The sequence below is a fragment of the Lissotriton vulgaris genome, chromosome 4_1 (genome assembly GCF_964263255.1).
Source record: "Lissotriton vulgaris chromosome 4_1, aLisVul1.2, whole genome shotgun sequence".
Classification (NCBI taxonomy): domain Eukaryota; kingdom Metazoa; phylum Chordata; class Amphibia; order Caudata; family Salamandridae; genus Lissotriton; species Lissotriton vulgaris.
In genome coordinates this window covers 1751728857-1751747186 of record NC_141691.1, presented here as the reverse complement: position 1 = coordinate 1751747186, position 18330 = coordinate 1751728857, and the positions used below count along the sequence as shown (strand labels likewise).

The 18330-nt window shown below is 44.8% G+C and overlaps 1 protein-coding gene across 1 annotated transcript in view; it reads right to left on the bottom strand.

Annotated features, from left to right (window-relative positions):
• The window catches only part of SPAG1 (sperm associated antigen 1), a 1072862-nt gene that overhangs the window by 863062 nt on the left and 191470 nt on the right, over nt 1-18330 (bottom strand). Inside the window, exons 4-5 of the mRNA XM_086966056.1 lie at nt 10036-10164; nt 9392-9459 (exon numbers count right to left, since the gene is read on the bottom strand). Of these exons, the coding sequence (XP_086822182.1) occupies nt 9392-9459; nt 10036-10164 (197 nt within the window). The remainder of the gene's footprint in view (nt 1-9391; nt 9460-10035; nt 10165-18330) is intronic.

Below are 18330 nucleotides of genomic sequence, written 5' to 3'. Positions count from 1 at the left end.
TATATTATACAGCCCGTCAGCCGACAACCCGGGGGTCCGGCGGCGTTTTCCAAATGATGGTGAACCAAAAATCAAATGTATTTCCCAGTATTGCCAGTTGCATTTTTCCCTGTGCATTTTCTAGCTTTTCACCCTCTGTATTTCTCATTATCCCCCGTTACTTATCATATCAGTCTAGCAACAAGGCCTGAAAGCTTGTGTCAAAACAAACTGACGTCAACCCATCAGTGCAGTCAATATTCCACCCCCCTCTCACCCCTTGCCTCAGAAGGGCCTACTATGCTATTCCGATGTGTCCAAAGTTGTGTTAGCCTAACCTGACTCCCGACCACCCTCACCTACTCATGTGTTACACCTAAGGGATCGTATCTCTACTGCGTTCCGCCCTCACTCAGTTTGTACCCCCTAACTGCCCTCCCCAATGGAGGCATTTCCACCCCCACTCCCGTCACAACACTCCATCTAGTAAACACATTATAGTGTCGATTTTGTCATGTACCTCCTATCTCTGAGATTCATTATCTGTGGTGCTTGTAGTCTCAATCTGCTGTCCCTGTAGGTAAGTCTGGTATAGGGCCCAGAAGTTTTTCGGGTGGCTTTTTGGGGGTAGTAATTCGCTGTACATCTCCGTCTGTGTGCTACAGTACAGCATATCCCGTGCGCATCTAGTCTTAGTTGGTAAAGGACCTCTCATCCAGCACTGGGCTACCACTCTCTTGGCCATTAGCATCCCCATGTCCGTGAGCCTGCGGATCGCGACCGGGAGCCCCCTGGAGTTGCCAATGAGTGCAATGCCTGGATCCATGTCCAAATCCACCTCCAGTATTTTGCTCATTTCCACAAAGACTGCGCGCCAGAATGCCTGTACGCCCGGGCAGGCCCACGCTAGATGCAGGAAGTCGGCGTCAGCCGCATGGCAACGTTCGCAGTTCGTCTCTGGCCGTAGACCATATCTGTGGAGCCTCTCCGGGGTGTAGTACACCCTTTGCAGGAATTTGTAGTGTATTAGCTGATGCTTCCCATTAAGAGAGATTCGCTTCGTGTTCTCACAGCAATAGCGCCATGTCGCATCAATCAGCGTGACGTCTAGGTCTCTTTGCCAGGCCAATCTGGCTTCCATGAGTTGGTGTTCACTGTGTGACCTGGCCACTCTGTAAATGTTTGTTAGGAGCTTCTTGGGCTCCTTGCGTTTAATACCATATGACAACTCAGGGACATCCGGGGGCTCCGCCATGTCCGGGCCCAGAATCTCCATGAGGGCACTTCGGGTTCTATGAAAGTGAAAGCGTTGGAGCAGCGGAGGGTCACTTCCATCCCCTTGCACCTGTTCCCAAGTTTTGACTACACCGTCGCGAAATAGGTCGCCCGCTTTACTTAGTCCTAGTTTCGCTAGTTCCTTTATGACCGTCCTTTCAGCCATGGGTGGGAGCCAAAGCATCCATTCCATCGGCATCTCCGGCGAATATAGTGTCGCCCCTCCCTGACGAAGCAGGAGAGAATGCCAATCGTGGTTGGTAGAGGAGATGGAATCCAGAATTCCCGTTCGACGATCCTGCGGCTTGCAGATCGTTGCCGGGAGTGGCAGCGGATGCGCAAATAGATGCTCCATTCTGACATGCGGGATCAGTCTGTCACCATGGATCCAGGTATGGAGGTGGAATGCCTATGTAAAGGGGGTGGGAGATCGCGTTGCCCACACGCACCCTGGCCGAAGGTCCCTCGTAAAGAGCACCCACCATTTGTATGAAGGGTTCGCCAAGTCCCATACGTCGCAGCACCTGTAGGAGGAACGGCCATTCCACGGAGTCGTACGCCTTTTCCATATCTAGGAAAAGCGCCACCGCCGGTATGTCCTGCTTGACATGTTGGATGGTTCCTAACACTGTCCTGATATTATATGTCAGATTTCTGGATGGTATGAACCCCGCTTGTTCTGGGGCCACTAAGTCAGGGGTTAGCAGCGCCAGCCTAGTTGCCAGGACTTTCGCGTACAATTTGGTGTCAACGTTTAGCAGCGATAGTGGACGGTATGATCCACAGTCGTCATGTGGTTTACCTGGTTTTAGAATAGTGACAATCATAGCCTCCCTCATATAGCTAGGCATGCTGCCCTGGACACAGATGTCTTCCAAAAGTGTGTGTATGTGCGGCAGTAGTTGTTCTTGAAAGGTTTTGTAAAAGTCGACTGATAGTCCGTCGATACCTGGCGCGCTGCCTGATCGCATTGTGGCCAGGGCATTTCTGATTTCGTCCAACTGTATAGGGCACCTGAGGAATTCCCTTTCAGAATTTGGAAGGAACGGAAGCTTTATGTGTTCCAGATAGTCTAGTATTTCAGCCGACATGTCGCCGCCCTTGGAGGAGTAAAGCGCCGAGTAGTAGTCTCTAAAGACCGCGGCCATTTCCGCCTCATCTGTAACTCTGTCTCCGTCTGCATTTCTCAGCTCTGAGACTAGCGCCTTTCCCCTTCGGCCCTTGATGATATTAGCTAATACTGAGCCTGGCCGCTCCCCCTCGCCGTATGTTCGGGCTGTGGCATATTTGCCCAGGAGCTGAACCTCCCTGTCTGCTGCCTCGTGGTATTCCACCAGAAGGCGCTTAATCTCCACCTCAGCGGCTTCGTCTGGTCTAGATCGTCTTTGTTCCTCAAGTGCTTGCAGCCGATGTTCCAGCTCAGCTAGTTTAGTCCTTATCGCCTTCAAGACACTAGAGTGCTTAGACATCGCTATGCCCCGTAAATAGACCTTAAACGCTTCCCAGATCGTCTGGAAGTCCTCTACTGAGCCCACATTCTTTTCAAAGGACACTTCAATCGACTCAGCTAGTTCCCAGCGAAAAATCGGGTCGAGGAGCGAGTAAGGCGGGAAGCGCCATGTGAATGGGGCGAACCTTTTCGCAGGGCTTTCTATATCTATCAGGACGGGGGAGTGGTCCGAGAGTGTGCGCAGAAGTACTTTGCATTGCTTGATAGTTCGATTGATCCCCGCAGTGGCAAACCAGTAGTCAATTCTCGTGTGTATTTCGCGATAGGCAGAGTAGTGTGTGAAGCCGCCCCGCCCTGCATTTCTAGTCCTCCACATGTCATCCATATCTAACATTATTACATTGCTGTGAGCGATTGTGCAGCTGCCGAGGGCCCTCGGGGGGCCCGAAGACCTATCAATGTCCTGGTTAAGCGTTACATTAAAGTCCCCACCCCATAGTACGTGTGGGTTGCCGTGTCTACCTATTTCACCAGCCAGTGTGTCAAAGAATTCAGGGGAATCGTAGTTGGGGCCATAGGTATTAACAACTAGCAGATCCACCCCCAGGCCCTTACCGTCCGCTATAACATACCTGCCCTCAGTGTCCGCACCTAGCGTCTGTATTTGGATGTTCGTTTTTGGGTTTACCCATGTAATTACTCCCCTTGCATGAGTGGTGAACCCGGCCGCCACTATATGTCCCTCTAGGCCTCTGTTGTGTAGCATTCTGCTCGTGAGTGGTAAGTGCGTTTCCTGCAGGAGTGCTATATCAATATTGTGGCGTTTGAGGTAGCTTAACACCTTTCTGAGTTTTCTGTAGTCGTTCAACCCTCTGACATTCCATGTGAGGGCTCTGAGCGAGGCAGGCCGTGCGTCCGACTGTGCACTTGTTACGTCAGCCATGAGAGCGTGTCGTGATGTATGAGAGTGTGGTCATGTGTGCGAAGGTCAGCTGTGTCATGAGCATGCGGTAGGCCATAGCAAGCACTTCGTGCCCCCTGAGGAAAGGTACATCGTGAATCAACATCTAAACAATAACATTCCCCTTGTCCCATTAATCCCCCTCCCCCCACCCACAGCAGACCAACCCAAACATGGCCTAGCATGAGAGAAAAGTCCCCCCTCCTCCCTTCCCCATGTCCCAAATAATCCCAGGTGGGATTCAGTTGTGTGAACAGCACGAGGGCAGAGGTCGCCGAAATCAGTTCAGGGTGAAAGTGCATACTCCATCTCGGTATTGAGAACCTCTTAGTCCCGTCACCCCTTCAGTGTCTCAGCGCTCGCGCCCCAGATCGCGCGCCATATCCCGCCTCCCAGGAGATACCCGTCAACATCCATGCGGCATCTCCCCCCCTCCACCCCACCCCCCTCTCCCCCACCCTCTACTGGCTCAATGCGGTTAGGCCGCTCGCGACCAAAGGTCTCAAGCATTCACCGAGTCCAACCATTTCAGAATATATTTACAGTAGGGCCAACAATAGTATAACTTGGAATGGTCTCACCAGGGCTCAGAGGGGTAGCAGCCCTCTCAGTTCCGCAGGAAGTAGGCCCCGTCTGAATCTCAGCAAGCCAGGGGGCCCCAATCCAACACTATGCTGTCATTTCTCAAGGGCTCACTCCCGGCTGAGCGCAGGAGTCAGCTAGGAAGTAGCAGCAGATCTAGGGGTCTACTCCTGGTCTTCCAAACCACTGGCAAGTTCTTGTTCTCCATCCTGGCCTCTAGGACTGTTCCTTCGGTCCCTAGACCATGTTTTCAAAGCCTTCTGCAGTTCCTTTGGGTCAGTGAAGAAATGAGAATTCCCCTGTCGATTGATACGCAGCTTTGCTGGATACAGCATGGCGTAGTCCAGCCCCAGATCTCATATCTGCTGTTTGTATGGTGCAAAGTGAGGACGTTCCTCCTGTACCCTCGCCGTGAAGTCTGGGTATAAGGAGATGGTTGACCCCTCGTATTGCAGTTTCCCCTTTTCTCTGGCCAGTCACAGAGCGGTGTCCCTGTCCCTATAGTTCAGGAGCTTTCCGATAATTGGTCTTGGGGGGGGGGGGACCCGGACGCGGCCGTGGTCCCAGCGAGCGATGCGCCCTTTTCACTATAAACATTGGTGAAAAAACATTGTCTCCTAGCAGCGTGATGAGCAATTTCTCTACGAATAGTTCCATTTTCCCCACTTGCGTCGTTTCCAATATGCCCGTAATTCATATATTGGAGCGCCGAGAGCGGGCCTCTAAATCTTCTGATTTATCCTGTATGACCTGGAGGAGCTTCCCCATCTGTTTGCGATCTTTATCTAGGTCCATTTGGGCCTCTTCCACTTCAGTCAGGCGTCTTTCGGACATATCCAGTCTCTCAGCATGTTTGTCCACTCTCTCAGACATTCGGTCCATGCGATAAGTAAGAGCATCCATTTTCGTACCAATCGCGGTCATGTGTCCTGAAGGCTCTTCTTCATGGTAACTAGGAGCCCCTTGATGTCCGCATAAAATAAGCTCTCCGGGCCTTTGCTCTGCTGTGCAGGCGAGGATTCCTGTGTTTCCGGAGGCCGCGCTCTGCGCTGTTCAAATGCCAACTTGGACTGCGTCTTATCTCCTTTGCCCATATTGCCCCTTTCAGTGGCTGCCGAGTGGATTTTCGCCGTGGGCGTTCCAGTTGCTTTGGCCAGCTCTGGTCGGGTGCTGCGGGTCTCTCGATCGTCCAACTCTCAAGGGTTGCTCGCAGTTGTGGCTCAGCTGCACCAACTGCCAGGTTCAGGCCCCGATGGTGTATAACACGCTGCCGTGCCCCTCTCCACGTGTGTGTCTAGCGCCAGCACACCCGAGCCGCACCAGGCCTCATCTGGTATCCGGGCGCAACACCGCACTCTCCTGTGTTGTGAAGTCCAAATTGGACTATGTTGGGTTCGTTCTTCGTTCGCCCTTTGAGTCTGTCGCCGCGTCCCTCCAGTTAGTCAGCGCCCTCAGTGCAATATCTCCCAAGTAGAATGGCGCCACGCCGTTACCGGTCGCTTCTCCCCGAAAGCTGGTGCAGCACAGCAGGGGCAAGCAGTTGTCGGTAGTCCTACCGCACACATTGGAGGGGGTAGGGTCAGTAGCCGCTGCTGTGTTGCGCTCACTGCTCTCGGTCCAATCGAAAGGTCCGGGCTCTCCGCGCCAAAGGTCGTTCAGTGGGCCGCACGTCGGATGACGCACTCCGGGGTGGGTTTTAGGCAAATTCCCGGCTTAGTGGCCTAGTCCGCCGCAACCCCGGCTCGCGTTCGTTCTCCGCTTTGGAGGCTCGGATTCTTTCCGCGGCTTCGCAGCTGCAGTCAGGTATTCCCGGGGGCAGGGCGAGAGCGTCGCTTTCCTCGGGGCTCGGCTAGATTAGGATTAATTCAGGATAATTTGAAGTGACGGCGCGGAGCTCTCACTTCAAGCGTCCGCCATCATTGCCGGCAAGCTCCGCCCCCGCTCTGCACAAGATTTCTTTGCTGTATGTGGGTTTATTTTCTCCCTATATAACTGGCCTTCAGCTTTCCTGGCTATTGATGTTTGTTTCTGTTATAATGCTTTTCAGGCTGCAGTTTTAGATTAGTAAAGAAAGTGCAGCATAATAGTAAACTTCTGACCGGACAAAGAAGTATTTTGTTTTTGTTTTTTGTGAACATATTCTATTGAATTTTGTTGTGACATACATTCCAAAACTGTCATCAATTTAGATTACACAGTATGACTTGAATAGCCATCTATTATTGACTTACATTCAGGTTTTCTTAGTAGCCCAGTTACAGTCTCGGCATCTTCTAATTGGTTGAGTTTGTTCAAACACTCCCCACCTCCAACTCCCCCACTCACTCGCACTGCAGGCCATCGCAAACCTCGCCTTCCATTGTTTGCTGCTTTTCTCTAGAGATCATTAGCGGGTTGAGTACCCTTCCTGTCTACACCTCCTAGCCATGTTTGGTCAGGCTCGATTTGCTAATGCTGTGGACCATTTTCCCCGGGTCCCAGCTCGGGGTCAAGTTCAGGGTCCTGTCTCTGGGGGCTCCCTTGTCTGGATCTCGCCGTTGGGGAGGTGTTGCCAGATTCTTGACCATTAAGTTTCTTCTCCTCCACCAGTGTCTCCCATTCTTGGGCCCTCTCTATTCTGCCTATGCCTTGTCTCTCATTTTTCATCAGGACTCTGCTCTCGCAGCCCGCCCATCTCTCCATCTCCCGCCTACACCTCGGAATGCTAGGGCCACCTGGCACCTTCCACCTGCTGGTAATTTCCTGTGTGGCTAATATAAAAGCCAGATCCTGAAACCGAGCGGTAAATTTGGTCTTGGACATGTGCGGGACATATTGAGCAGGCAGTGTGCTGGTGTGCATGGTACTATCATATCAGTGTTTCTGGCCGGCTCCCTCGTGACCTCTTGCCAGTAGTGGGACAATGCTCGGCAGTTCCACATCATGTGGATGAAATTCGCTCCTACTTACCTACATCTGGGGCACTCCGCATTCTCTCTGTGGAAATACTGGTTTATTCGTTGGGAGGTGATGTATGCTTGATGTAGCGTGTTAAAACGTATGAGCCTGAATCGTGTGTTTCTAGACACCCTTGGAGACCTTTGCAGTATATTTTCCCAGTCTTTGTCCTCTATGGGGCACCCTATATTCTCACCCACAAAAAAGTATTGTGTGAACTAGCTTTTCTACTAGTTCAACATTCCTGGTTGTTTGCTCACTGAAACAAGGTGGACATGTACATTTAATAAAAAGGTAGTTAAGGATCAATGGGTGAGCACATAAAGAGGGTCAGCAAAACTGATGTGGCCTAACTTCTGAGATGATAAAAACTTGGACCAATCACAGAAAACGGAGCGAGTTGGGACAGCCTCGAACCTTCTCAGTTAAATTGAGCAAAGAATAGTGGTCACTTTGTCATAACTTTTTGCTGGTGAAGGAGCTCTACAGAGAACCAGGTTAGCTCAAGCAAATTTAAGACCAGGCTTACGAGCAGCGGGGAAGAGAAAAGAAAATGGCAGCCAGTTAATGGAAAAACATTCCTTCCTCATCAGGATGTATGGCTCTGAATATAAAGGGTATTTATCCCACGTGCAGAACCACTTTCACTGCTTTTCGCAATACAATGCTTTGAGTTTGTAACCCGTGCTGCAGCAATTTTAATTGAATACCTTTAAATGTGAGGCATCTTTGAACCTTAAATTGCATGAGGATGATGAATTATAAATAAACACACAAGGCACTTGGATTAGACCTGCACTCTTATAAACTGCCCTTTGTCACACTGGCAAGAATTCAAAATTCAAACTGGCTTAACAAAGCAACAGTTTTTTATTTCCAAGTCAAGATGGATGCCAATTTTTCAGGAATTAGAAAAGCGCGGTTGGAAAACCTTGATATGGTTCTTTTCACTTTTATTCTGTCTTGGTGGTGGGCCAGTAAGTCTGAGGGAAAGTCTGGGGTGAAAGGGACTTAGTGTAGAGGGGTAAGCCTAAGCGTCTTGGTCAAAAGACCAGGTGCTAGCTTAACGTGCTTGTTAAGCTACTTCAATACTTTAAAGTTTTATCGGCAATACCACACATATTTCATAGTTTAAGATAAATACAGGTCGCACTTATCTAGGTCTCCACTTGTCTGAATCAATAATTAAAAGATTAGTTGCATCAACAGGCATTAAATGTATATTGATTTGTGGGTTATACACATGGTAGGCAACATTATCATGATTAAAGATATCTATAAAGGTTTCAAGGAGAGTAAAAAATAAAAATAAAGTTATTGGACCTCAAGTCCCCGCTTTTACTAGGAATGTTTTTTCAAGGTAAAGTATTTTGAAATGTTAAGTCGAAGCTGTGACGAATAACTTTGTGTAACACATAGAAATTGACTTCACATGATACTATACTTACTGTGTCAAATGCCACTAAGAAAGTTCACAAAATGTAAATGTTTTAGCTTCAAATAACGGCGAAAAAGGAACAACTTCTTAATGGTTAAATAGTCTCCGATTTAATTTTCAGCAAAAACTGAAAGCCTGAGGTTGTAAATATTTATCCATGCATGTACATAAGGGACTTTATCCAATACAATTTTATAACTCCTGTTTTCCCCCATATGCGTATCATGTTAAATTCTCTGTGCATGTGTAACTCTTATTTGTGGTCATGTATCTACATATTTTAGATATTTTCCTTCCATGGCAGAGAAGAAAAAGATAATCTCCATAAACCTAATCAAATCACCACTATATGATTCATCCTATTCCTCTTATAAAATGTCCACCAACTCCACTCTCGGACTCATCCCAAACCTGTTTTACTACTATGAACTCCCAAGCAACCCCTTCCAAATTCTTCCCTCCTCTATACTATTCATCCAACTAACAGACTCACGTGTCTACTTCTACCACCACTCCCAATAACAATTTATACTTCCTACTACTAATCCACCACTAATCCACCTCTGGCTTCTGGAGTAGCGTGCTACCCGATAAAATGCTCTCCAATGCCTCGTCAGGGGTAGTAAGCGCTATATAAATACAATTACAATAACAAAGAAGAAACAATACAGAAGCCTCTCCTTGATTTCACATCTCTTTCCAAAAAAGTTGTTAAAGTGGAAACAATCCTTTAGTTGACCCTGCAGTGCAACACGGTATGTAAACTTACTTTTCCCACTCCCTGTAATCTCGAGGTATTTTCTTCTTTTTTACAGATGTATCTCCTGGTGTTTTATTCTGTAACAGAAACAGACACGACACAGTCAATAAAAAAGTAAACACCACTCTTCCAGGTAAACTGAAACTGCTTCATATTGCTTTCTTCCATCAGCATTTTTCCATGCCATCATTTAACATGGTTAACCTTGCTGTGTACAAAGGGCAACTTAAGGTATTATTGTACTACGTATATGGAAAGAAACGGATCTCCAAACTTTTTATTATTAGCCTTACAAAACACTTACAAGGGGAAGCTCTACATTTCTCAAATGTGTGTGTAATTAAATAATTTTCATCTATACAACACATAAGATTTATGTTTACACTTACTAGAGGTGCAGCTACATACTAAAGAAGTGACAGCTCTGTGCTACACTACCAATAATCCACACCGGTATCTATAAGGGACAAGTGATTTAAAGCTGAAAATTAACCTACTGTGTTTTTCTAATTATGATTGTTTAATCCAATAAATGTATACTTTAATTAGTGGTAGCACATTTGTTTGTGTAAACCAACAGGAAAATTGCAGGAGAGAGATGTGCAAGTAAACAACAAGTCACACAATGTATTTTTTCAATAATGTAAAATTACCTTGACATCTGAAGCACAGCTTTTAGCATTACGAACTGGTGGCACATTTTCTAGACTTTCTTCAAATGCATTTTCCATTTTCTTAACATTAATTGTTTTTTCCTTCGCCTTTATATCAGTTAGCCAGTCCTGTAAAAAATGAAAACCATTGTTTGAGTATACTATTAGATACTGCAAAAGAACGGCCATGGGAAACAGTACTGTGATTCCATATCAGTGTCAAGGGTTGATTCATCCTTTCAAACTCCCAAAACTGAGGAATATCGAAATCAACCACATATTCACCTAAGTCAGCAAATAAAATAAAATCACACTGGAAAATGTGATGTTACTACACATACCGGAATTAAGAAGACTGCAATGAAAAAACATGGAATTCCTGGATACATTTCAGCATGTCAAAGCTGCTGAGGTTTGTCACAGGTAAACGTGCTAGATAAACACAGGGGCATGTTGATTTTTAGTGCGATAAACAGCACAATCCATGTTATTCCCCATTTTGGGTAAAAACATGTACATGTACATTGGGGGTTTGACACCCAATACGTTTCGACCCGACAGAGCTGGAAGTAGTATAGGTTGTACACTACTTGTCACCATGCATTTTTGACAGGTGGCCACGCCCCCTTGGCCACGCCCCTTTTAAAAAAATGGATATAAAAAAGTTTGATATAAAAAAAGTTTGATATAAAAAAGTTTGATATAAAAAAAGTTTGATATAAAAAAAGTTTGATATAAAAAAAAGTGATATAAAATAAAATAAAAAAAGTTTGATATAAAAAGGTTTGATATAAAAAAAGTTTGATATAAAAAAAGTTTGATATAAAAAAAAACTGCAAGAATAAAGCGGGGGAGGTATAAAACAAGACATGCCCGGGCATGTTCGGACATCATTTTATATGTAGTTCAAACATGCCCGGGCATGTCTTGTTTTAGAGTTTTTATGGGGGTCCATAAGCAGGATATAGGTAATGTAGCGACGAATTACAATGCTATTTTATATCATCATAATATTGAAAAGAATGATAACGCATTTTAGATAAATTTACTTTTATTAAATATTTAATCAAAGCTCAGAAATTTTTTATTTCGGGGTAGTATTTACAATTTATTGAAATCATGTTTTACATAACAGAAAATTACATTTTAAGTAATTACAGTTTTTATAATATGGAATTACGTATACTTGACAACATTTTAGTGACAATAGAAAAATTGAAAGAAATTCCAGCTTATGATTAACGAGGTAACGGTGGTTATCAAATACATTATGCTGAGTGTCGTATAAATCACAGTATCAAAAGCAAAACATAAAATGAGGTACATAAAAAAAGGAATCACATCTTTTTTTTTTTGGTACACAATAATAATCACGATAGCTATTAAAAAAAATGAATGAGGTATCGGTATTCATGAAATACATTAAGCTCTGTCTTATATAAACCACGGAATGAGCAGCAAACATAAAATGAGGTACATAAAAATCAAGAAACCAAAAAGCATATTATCAGCACTCTGTAATATGCGGTATGACCACCAAGCATAAATTCCTACAAAACTACAAGGTTTGATAAAAATGAGGTAGCTACATAAAACAATATTTAGTTTCCACAGTAATAACCACAGATCTCTATTATAAATTCAGGGCGCTATGTAGACAACCAAGACGGTTTCTTGAACAGTTTTCTTTTTTTGGGCGGGAGTGCTTGGACGGGTGTGGTTATGGGGTCATGAGCATTATCAGAGGTAACTCGGTAGGCATGCGAGGGTGCTCTATGAGGGCCTTGAGAAAATGGTGATGCGGGGGGAGAAGGAATAACAAAAGGTGCATTGGCGTTGTTCTTTAAATCCTCTAAGTAGATACGATGACCACCATTGCCTAGCACCGATGTCGGAATGTTCAGTTCTGCTAGACTCTGCATGAAGACATCCCATCCGACGGGCACTTTATTATTAGCGAAAGAGTGTGTTTGGGTGGCGCCTCTGACCAAATCGTGCAGGTTTGAACCGCGTATAATATTACCTTTATAAAGAAGTTCCCCCTTATCATTCCAGAAAGCGATGTCTTTATTTTGATTAATTTTATTTAGAAGTAATTCAGCTTTCTTTTTGTGCCGGGGGTTAACATTGTTAATAACTTCATTAACTATGTTAAAGGCTGACGATTCAGGTTCTCTGACGGTAGAAACGGGGTGCTCTTGACTTTCAGGCATGAATAAAGTCAGGCCCTCTTTTTCCATTTTACCATGATGGACAAAGTTCAGATACTTTTGAAGGATGGATGTATAAAGCTTGGCCTTTTCGTGCACCGGTAAATCGCTCCGCTGAAGAATTTCACGCATCTCGGCTTCCAACAGATCGGTGGCTGATTTTCTAATGTCAGTATCAGCGCTTGGGGAAGCGCGCATTTTGTCTAGTTGATGTTTAGGAATGAGATACATTTTTTCAATGTGAGCCATCACCGGCGGCGCAGCAGCCCTGAGAGAAGCGGAATAGCAATGCCAAGCAGCGACCCTATGAAGCCCCCAGACTGCTTGACAAGACTATTTTTAGTTTTAATAGAGACCCTTTTATTGCTCAGTTTTTTAACAAGATTACTTTTCTTTCTAAGCACTCGGAGCTGCTGAGGACTCAGCGGGACATTGCCCTTCAAGGTATTTAGGGCTATCTCCGAAATCGCTGCTACTAAATCGTCAGATGCCCAGCATAGAAGAGCTTTTCTTTGTTGCGGTGATGATGAGACCAACAGTCTTAAAAAAGAGCTAGATTGCGAGCTATCCGGCTGGACATGGTCGTGAGATTGTCGGAGCTCTAAACGGGGGCTATGCTTTCTATCTATCTTCTTTTTATAGATGGGTTGGACTTTTTTAGAGTATAAGCAACAGGAAGATCCGGTGGGAAAAGACCGGTCCTTAATCTGTAATCCTCCGGCGTGCCGGCGTTTAAATCTACAAAAAGATAACCATAGGGGCTCTGAGTGGCATCCTCAAAGGCTTCTAGAAAGAAATTAGATCGACCCGGGTACATCTGTCTGGCTAGAGTAGTTATTTGAAGCTTGTCTGAGGGGTTTTTGAAAAGCACCATGTACTTGGCGTTCAGAGCGATGGTCCCGAGCTCTTACCTTGGCAGAACACGTTTTGCACAATGTATAAAATGCTAAGATTCCGATGGTGAACATACTGAGTAAAAGCTTTTTCAATTTCATCGCTGGCACAAGCAGAGGACATTAGATCATCTACAATTAACATATTAACGCTAGAGGGTGGAAATAAATTGTCATCATTTAAGGTGTCGGGGAGCCCCTCGACAAATTTGAGTTGCAGAAGCTTTTGCGCGAGTTCTTGATAGAGCCGCTGCCAACAGGAATAGGCCCACACCACGTTGGTGGGGGGCTGCGTCATCATTTGATGCGCATTTTCCAAAAGTTTTTTTACAAAATAACTTTTACCAGAATTGGAAGGATCCGTGAGGATGCATGAGAATGGATGCTGTAATCTAATATCCATACTTTAAACAACCTTTAATAAACTATGCACTTCATGCAGAAAACCTTTTTTACTCGCTAGACCGTTTTCACACCGAGGCAGGATGACTCTTAAAAGCTGTAGGGCAGGGTTTTATAGGCATCTTTAAGAACGCGCTTATCATATACAACCTTCAACGTTTTACGAAGAGGGCGGGTCTCAATATCCCAACGTTTTTTAATTCTTTCAATGCTGGGGTGTTGCACTACTAAGCTCTCAGCTTCTGGGACACATTCACCTCTTTCGGCGTGCTTAGCATATTGAGTGACCAGCTCTTTTAAGTTTTGAAAATTAACTTTTTCACGGTTCTGAACATTGAGGGTTATCCCTTTTACCTTCAAGCAGATTTTACCGCCTGATAAGCGGTACCCATAAGTTTTGGGTCCGGCTGAAATGAACTCAGCGACGTGTTCATCGGAAGGTGTTTCGCTAGTGAGTTCCCCAAGATAGTCACCCAACGGGGGGTTAACATCACCCTCTTTGCTCACGAAAATCACAGAGTCTGTGTCGTGGTAAAGACAACGGTCTTGAAGCAACTCCAGGAGCTTATACAACTCTAATCTAGCATAAGCGGTGGTGAAACTGGCAATAAAAATGTTGGCATTGCACGAAGGCGGGTAATGTTCTTTGGTATACCGCCAACACACGCAAGCGGTATCATCATCTATGAACTCGCAAGATGACACTTCGCGGTAGGTAGTAAAAAAGTATTCATCAAATTCATCCGGCTCAGTCACTAGAGTAGTTTCTGAACGGTCTTCTCTCTGACCCAGTTTTCCCCATAGAGAATTGAGAAACAGTTTAGCAATCTGTCTTTTTGTGGGGTTCACGCTGATTTTATTAGAGCGCAAACGAATACCCTCTTTCTCAAAATATTCCCTTCGGTACTTCTGTTTCTCCTCATTATCGGTACACCACTGGGGGTAACCCGAAGCTTCTTGCTTGTCTCTAAGGTGCAAATTGATGTAGTCGGTGAACAGATCATGAGAAACATTTTCAAAATGCCATATCTCGTAAGTTCGATCTATCACATAGCCTTTTTTAAGCGCTACATTCACTTCTACAGTGCACCAGGTGCCGGTCAGAGCACGTTCAGCATCAGAATGATCACACAGGGAGGTCTGTCTGGCTTCTGTGCAGGAGCGGCAGAGGGTAAATAGTAGTTTGCCATCAAATCTGTAAGGAAGCACCGCAAAAAAAGTCCTCTAGGCGGTTGAATTCTACATCTGATTAGATCAAAATACCTTTGGGGGTCTCCAAAATCTTTATAAATGATCTTAGGATGTCCTATTGGGTAGACTTTTGTCTTGTTTACAAATGGGTATAAGCTGGTAAAATCATAGTAAAAAATCTTTTCATCATCAGAGACCTTTCGGTAAAGAGTAATGGCGTTGGTTCGCCCTCCGTAGAGAGAATCGCGTGGTTTCAAGGGCTCTGGTAAGTCACGATCCTTAATAAAAGTCTGCAGCTCTAGATTACATGTTAACTGCTCACGACCGGCTAAACACCCAGCCAGGCACAAATTTCCAGCTGTGTTGTTTAAATCAAGCAACCAGCGACGTTTCTTTTGAATGATCTTACTAAACAATACAGCTGGAAATTTGTGCCTGGCTGGGTGTTTAGCCGGGTTATTGGATCATGGGCGATCTACGGATAGAACATTGACGGAGCAGGCCCAGTTAATGCATGATGACCTAAATATCCCCCCTGAAACGGATGTCTCTTTGCGAGACATAGAATCATTTGAAAATTACTTGGGTGTGACGATTAAAGTATTATACCACGAAGGTGGCTGGTGTTATTTCACCAGCGGAACCCCCACTAAATCTAAAATTCTGTTTGTTCTTTTACATGAAAACCATTTTTACGGTGTGAAAGATATAAAAAAAATTCTCTGCGCTAGGTATTACTGTGAATATTGTCATTCTGCCTATACCCACAAATACAATCACTCGTGCGCAGACTTCTGCAAAGCATGGTTTACGAACGATTGCCACGACCTAGCCAATGATCTCCAAAGGTGTCCGCAGTGTCGACTATATTGCCGATCTACTGCGTGTTTAGAGCGTCATCGGGCATTAGCAGCGGCGGGGAAAGTGAACTGTCTCAGCAGAAAGCTGTGTGATCCGTGCGGTCTCTATGGCCCCGAAAGTCATGAATGTGAAGGCCTTGAATGTGGTGTCTGTAAAGCCCGGGTGTTTTCATTTGATTCCCATCTCTGCTTTACGAGTAGACTCAAACCGCCAACCAAAACAAATGATTATATATTCTATGATATGGAGTGCCATAAGGAAAATATCATTCACGAGCCTAATTATATTTTCGCCAGACATATTAATGGTGAGCCAACTTGGGAGTTTTCAGGTCCTACACTCGTCAATGATTTTATCAACACATTTATTACACCCCGCTTTAAAAACTATAGTTTTCGAGCCCATTTCTCTAAAGGATATGACTGTTATTTTGTAGTGAAAGCTTTAGTGCTTGAAAAGGTGGCAATGCCACTGATCACTCAGGTTGGTAAACTCATGTGCGTTACAACAAAAGTACTCAATATCAGGTTTATAGACTCTATTAACTTCCTCCCCATGAAACTCAGTAAGCTTTCTCAGGCTATGGGATTCCAAGAGTCCAAAGGTCATTTCCCACATTACATTAACACTTTGCAGAACCAGAACTACGTCGGCGCTATGCCCTCAGAAGAATTTTATGGTGTAAACTATATGTCACCATCTGAGAAAACAGAATTCCTGTCCTGGTATGAATCAAACAAAGATCAGGTATTTGATTTCCAGAAGGAACTGTCTCATTACTGTCAACAAGATGTGAACATTTTAAGAGAGGCCTGTATCCGCTTTAGAGAAGGTGTCATAGATATGTCTAAGAAACAAATCTTGGTGAACCCCGGTCAGGCCAACGAGTATGCCTATGATGACTTCATTGACCCCTTTCAGTACATCACTTTGGCTTCAGTCTGCTTGGCTATGTTCAGATTTTGTTTTTTAAAACCTTACACGTTAGCGTTGCTACCTCGTGATAATTATCACAGACAGCAAAAGAGATTCTCAACACCGGCTATTCAGTGGTTGATGTATTTGGAATACAGCGAAAAAATCACCATCCGTCACGCTTTGAGAGGCGGGGAGCTTAAAATTGGGTCCTATTTTTTAGATGGTTATGCCAATATTGACGGGGTCCCTACAGCCTTTGAATTTAATGGATGCTTTTTTCACGGCTGCCCAATTTGCTATGCAGGAAACGATTTTAACAAGATGACAGGTTGTACATACGGTCAGTTGCTTAACCGCACAGCTATTAAACAGGAGTTTTTAAAAAGACGAGGCTTCAACGTGAGAAGTATTTGGGAACACTCGTGGCGTGAGCAGTTAACATGTAATCTAGAGCTGCAGACTTTTTTTAAGGATCGTGACTTACCAGAGCCCTTGAAACCACGCGATTCTCTCTACGGAGGGCGAACCAACGCCATTACTCTTTACCGAAAGGTCTCTGATGATGAAAAGATTTTTTACTATGATTTTACCAGCTTATACCCATTTGTAAACAAGACAAAAGTCTACCCAATAGGACATCCTAAGATCATTTATAAAGATTTTGGAGACCCCCAAAGGTATTTTGGTCTAATCAGATGTAGAATTCAACCGCCTAGAGGACTTTTTATCCCGGTGCTTCCTTACAGATTTGAGGGCAAACTACTATTTACCCTCTGCCGCTCCTGCACAGAAGCCAGACAGACCTCCCTGTGTGATCACTCTGATGCTGAACGTGCTCTGACCGGCACCTGGTGCACTGTAGAAGTGAATGTAGCGCTGAAAAAAGGCTATGTGATAGATCGAACTTACGAGATATGGCATTTTGAAAATGTTTCTCATGATCTGTTCACCGACTACATCAATTTGCACCTTAGAGACAAGCAAGAAGCTTCGGGTTACCCCCAGTGGTGTACCGATAATGAGGAGAAACAGAAGTACCGAAGGGAATATTTTGAGAAAGAGGGTATTCGTTTGCGCTCTAATAAAATCAGCGTGAACCCCACAAAAAGACAGATTGCTAAACTGTTTCTCAATTCTCTATGGGGAAAACTGGGTCAGAGAGAAAACCGTTCAGAAACTACTCTAGTGACTGAGCCGGATGAATTTGATAAATACTTTTTTACTACCTACCGCGAAGTGTCATCTTGCGAGTTCATAGATGATGATACCGCTTGCGTGTGTTGGCGGTATACCAAAGAACATTACCCGCCTTCGTGCAATGCCAACATTTTTATTGCCAGTTTCACCACCACTTATGCTAGATTAGAGTTGTATAAGCTCCAGGAGTTGCTTCAAGACCGTTGTCTTTACCACGACACAGACTCTGTGATTTTCGTGAGCAAAGAGGGTGATGTTAACCCCCCGTTGGCTGACTATCTTGGGGAACTCACTAGCGAAACACCTTCCGATGAACACGTCGCTGAGTTCGTTTCAGCCGGACCCAAAACTTATGGGTACCGCTTATCAGGCGGTAAAATCTGCTTGAAGGTAAAAGGGATCACCCTCAATGTTCAGAACCGTGAAAAAGTTAATTTTCAAAACTTAAAAGAGCTGGTCACTCAATATGCTAAGCCCGCCGAAAGAGGTGAATGTGTCCCAGAAGCTGAGAGCTTAGTAGTGCAACACCCCAGCATTGAAAGAATTAAAAAACGTTGGGATATTGAGACCCGCCCTCTTCGTAAAACGTTGAAGGTTGTATATGATAAGCGCGTTCTTAAAGA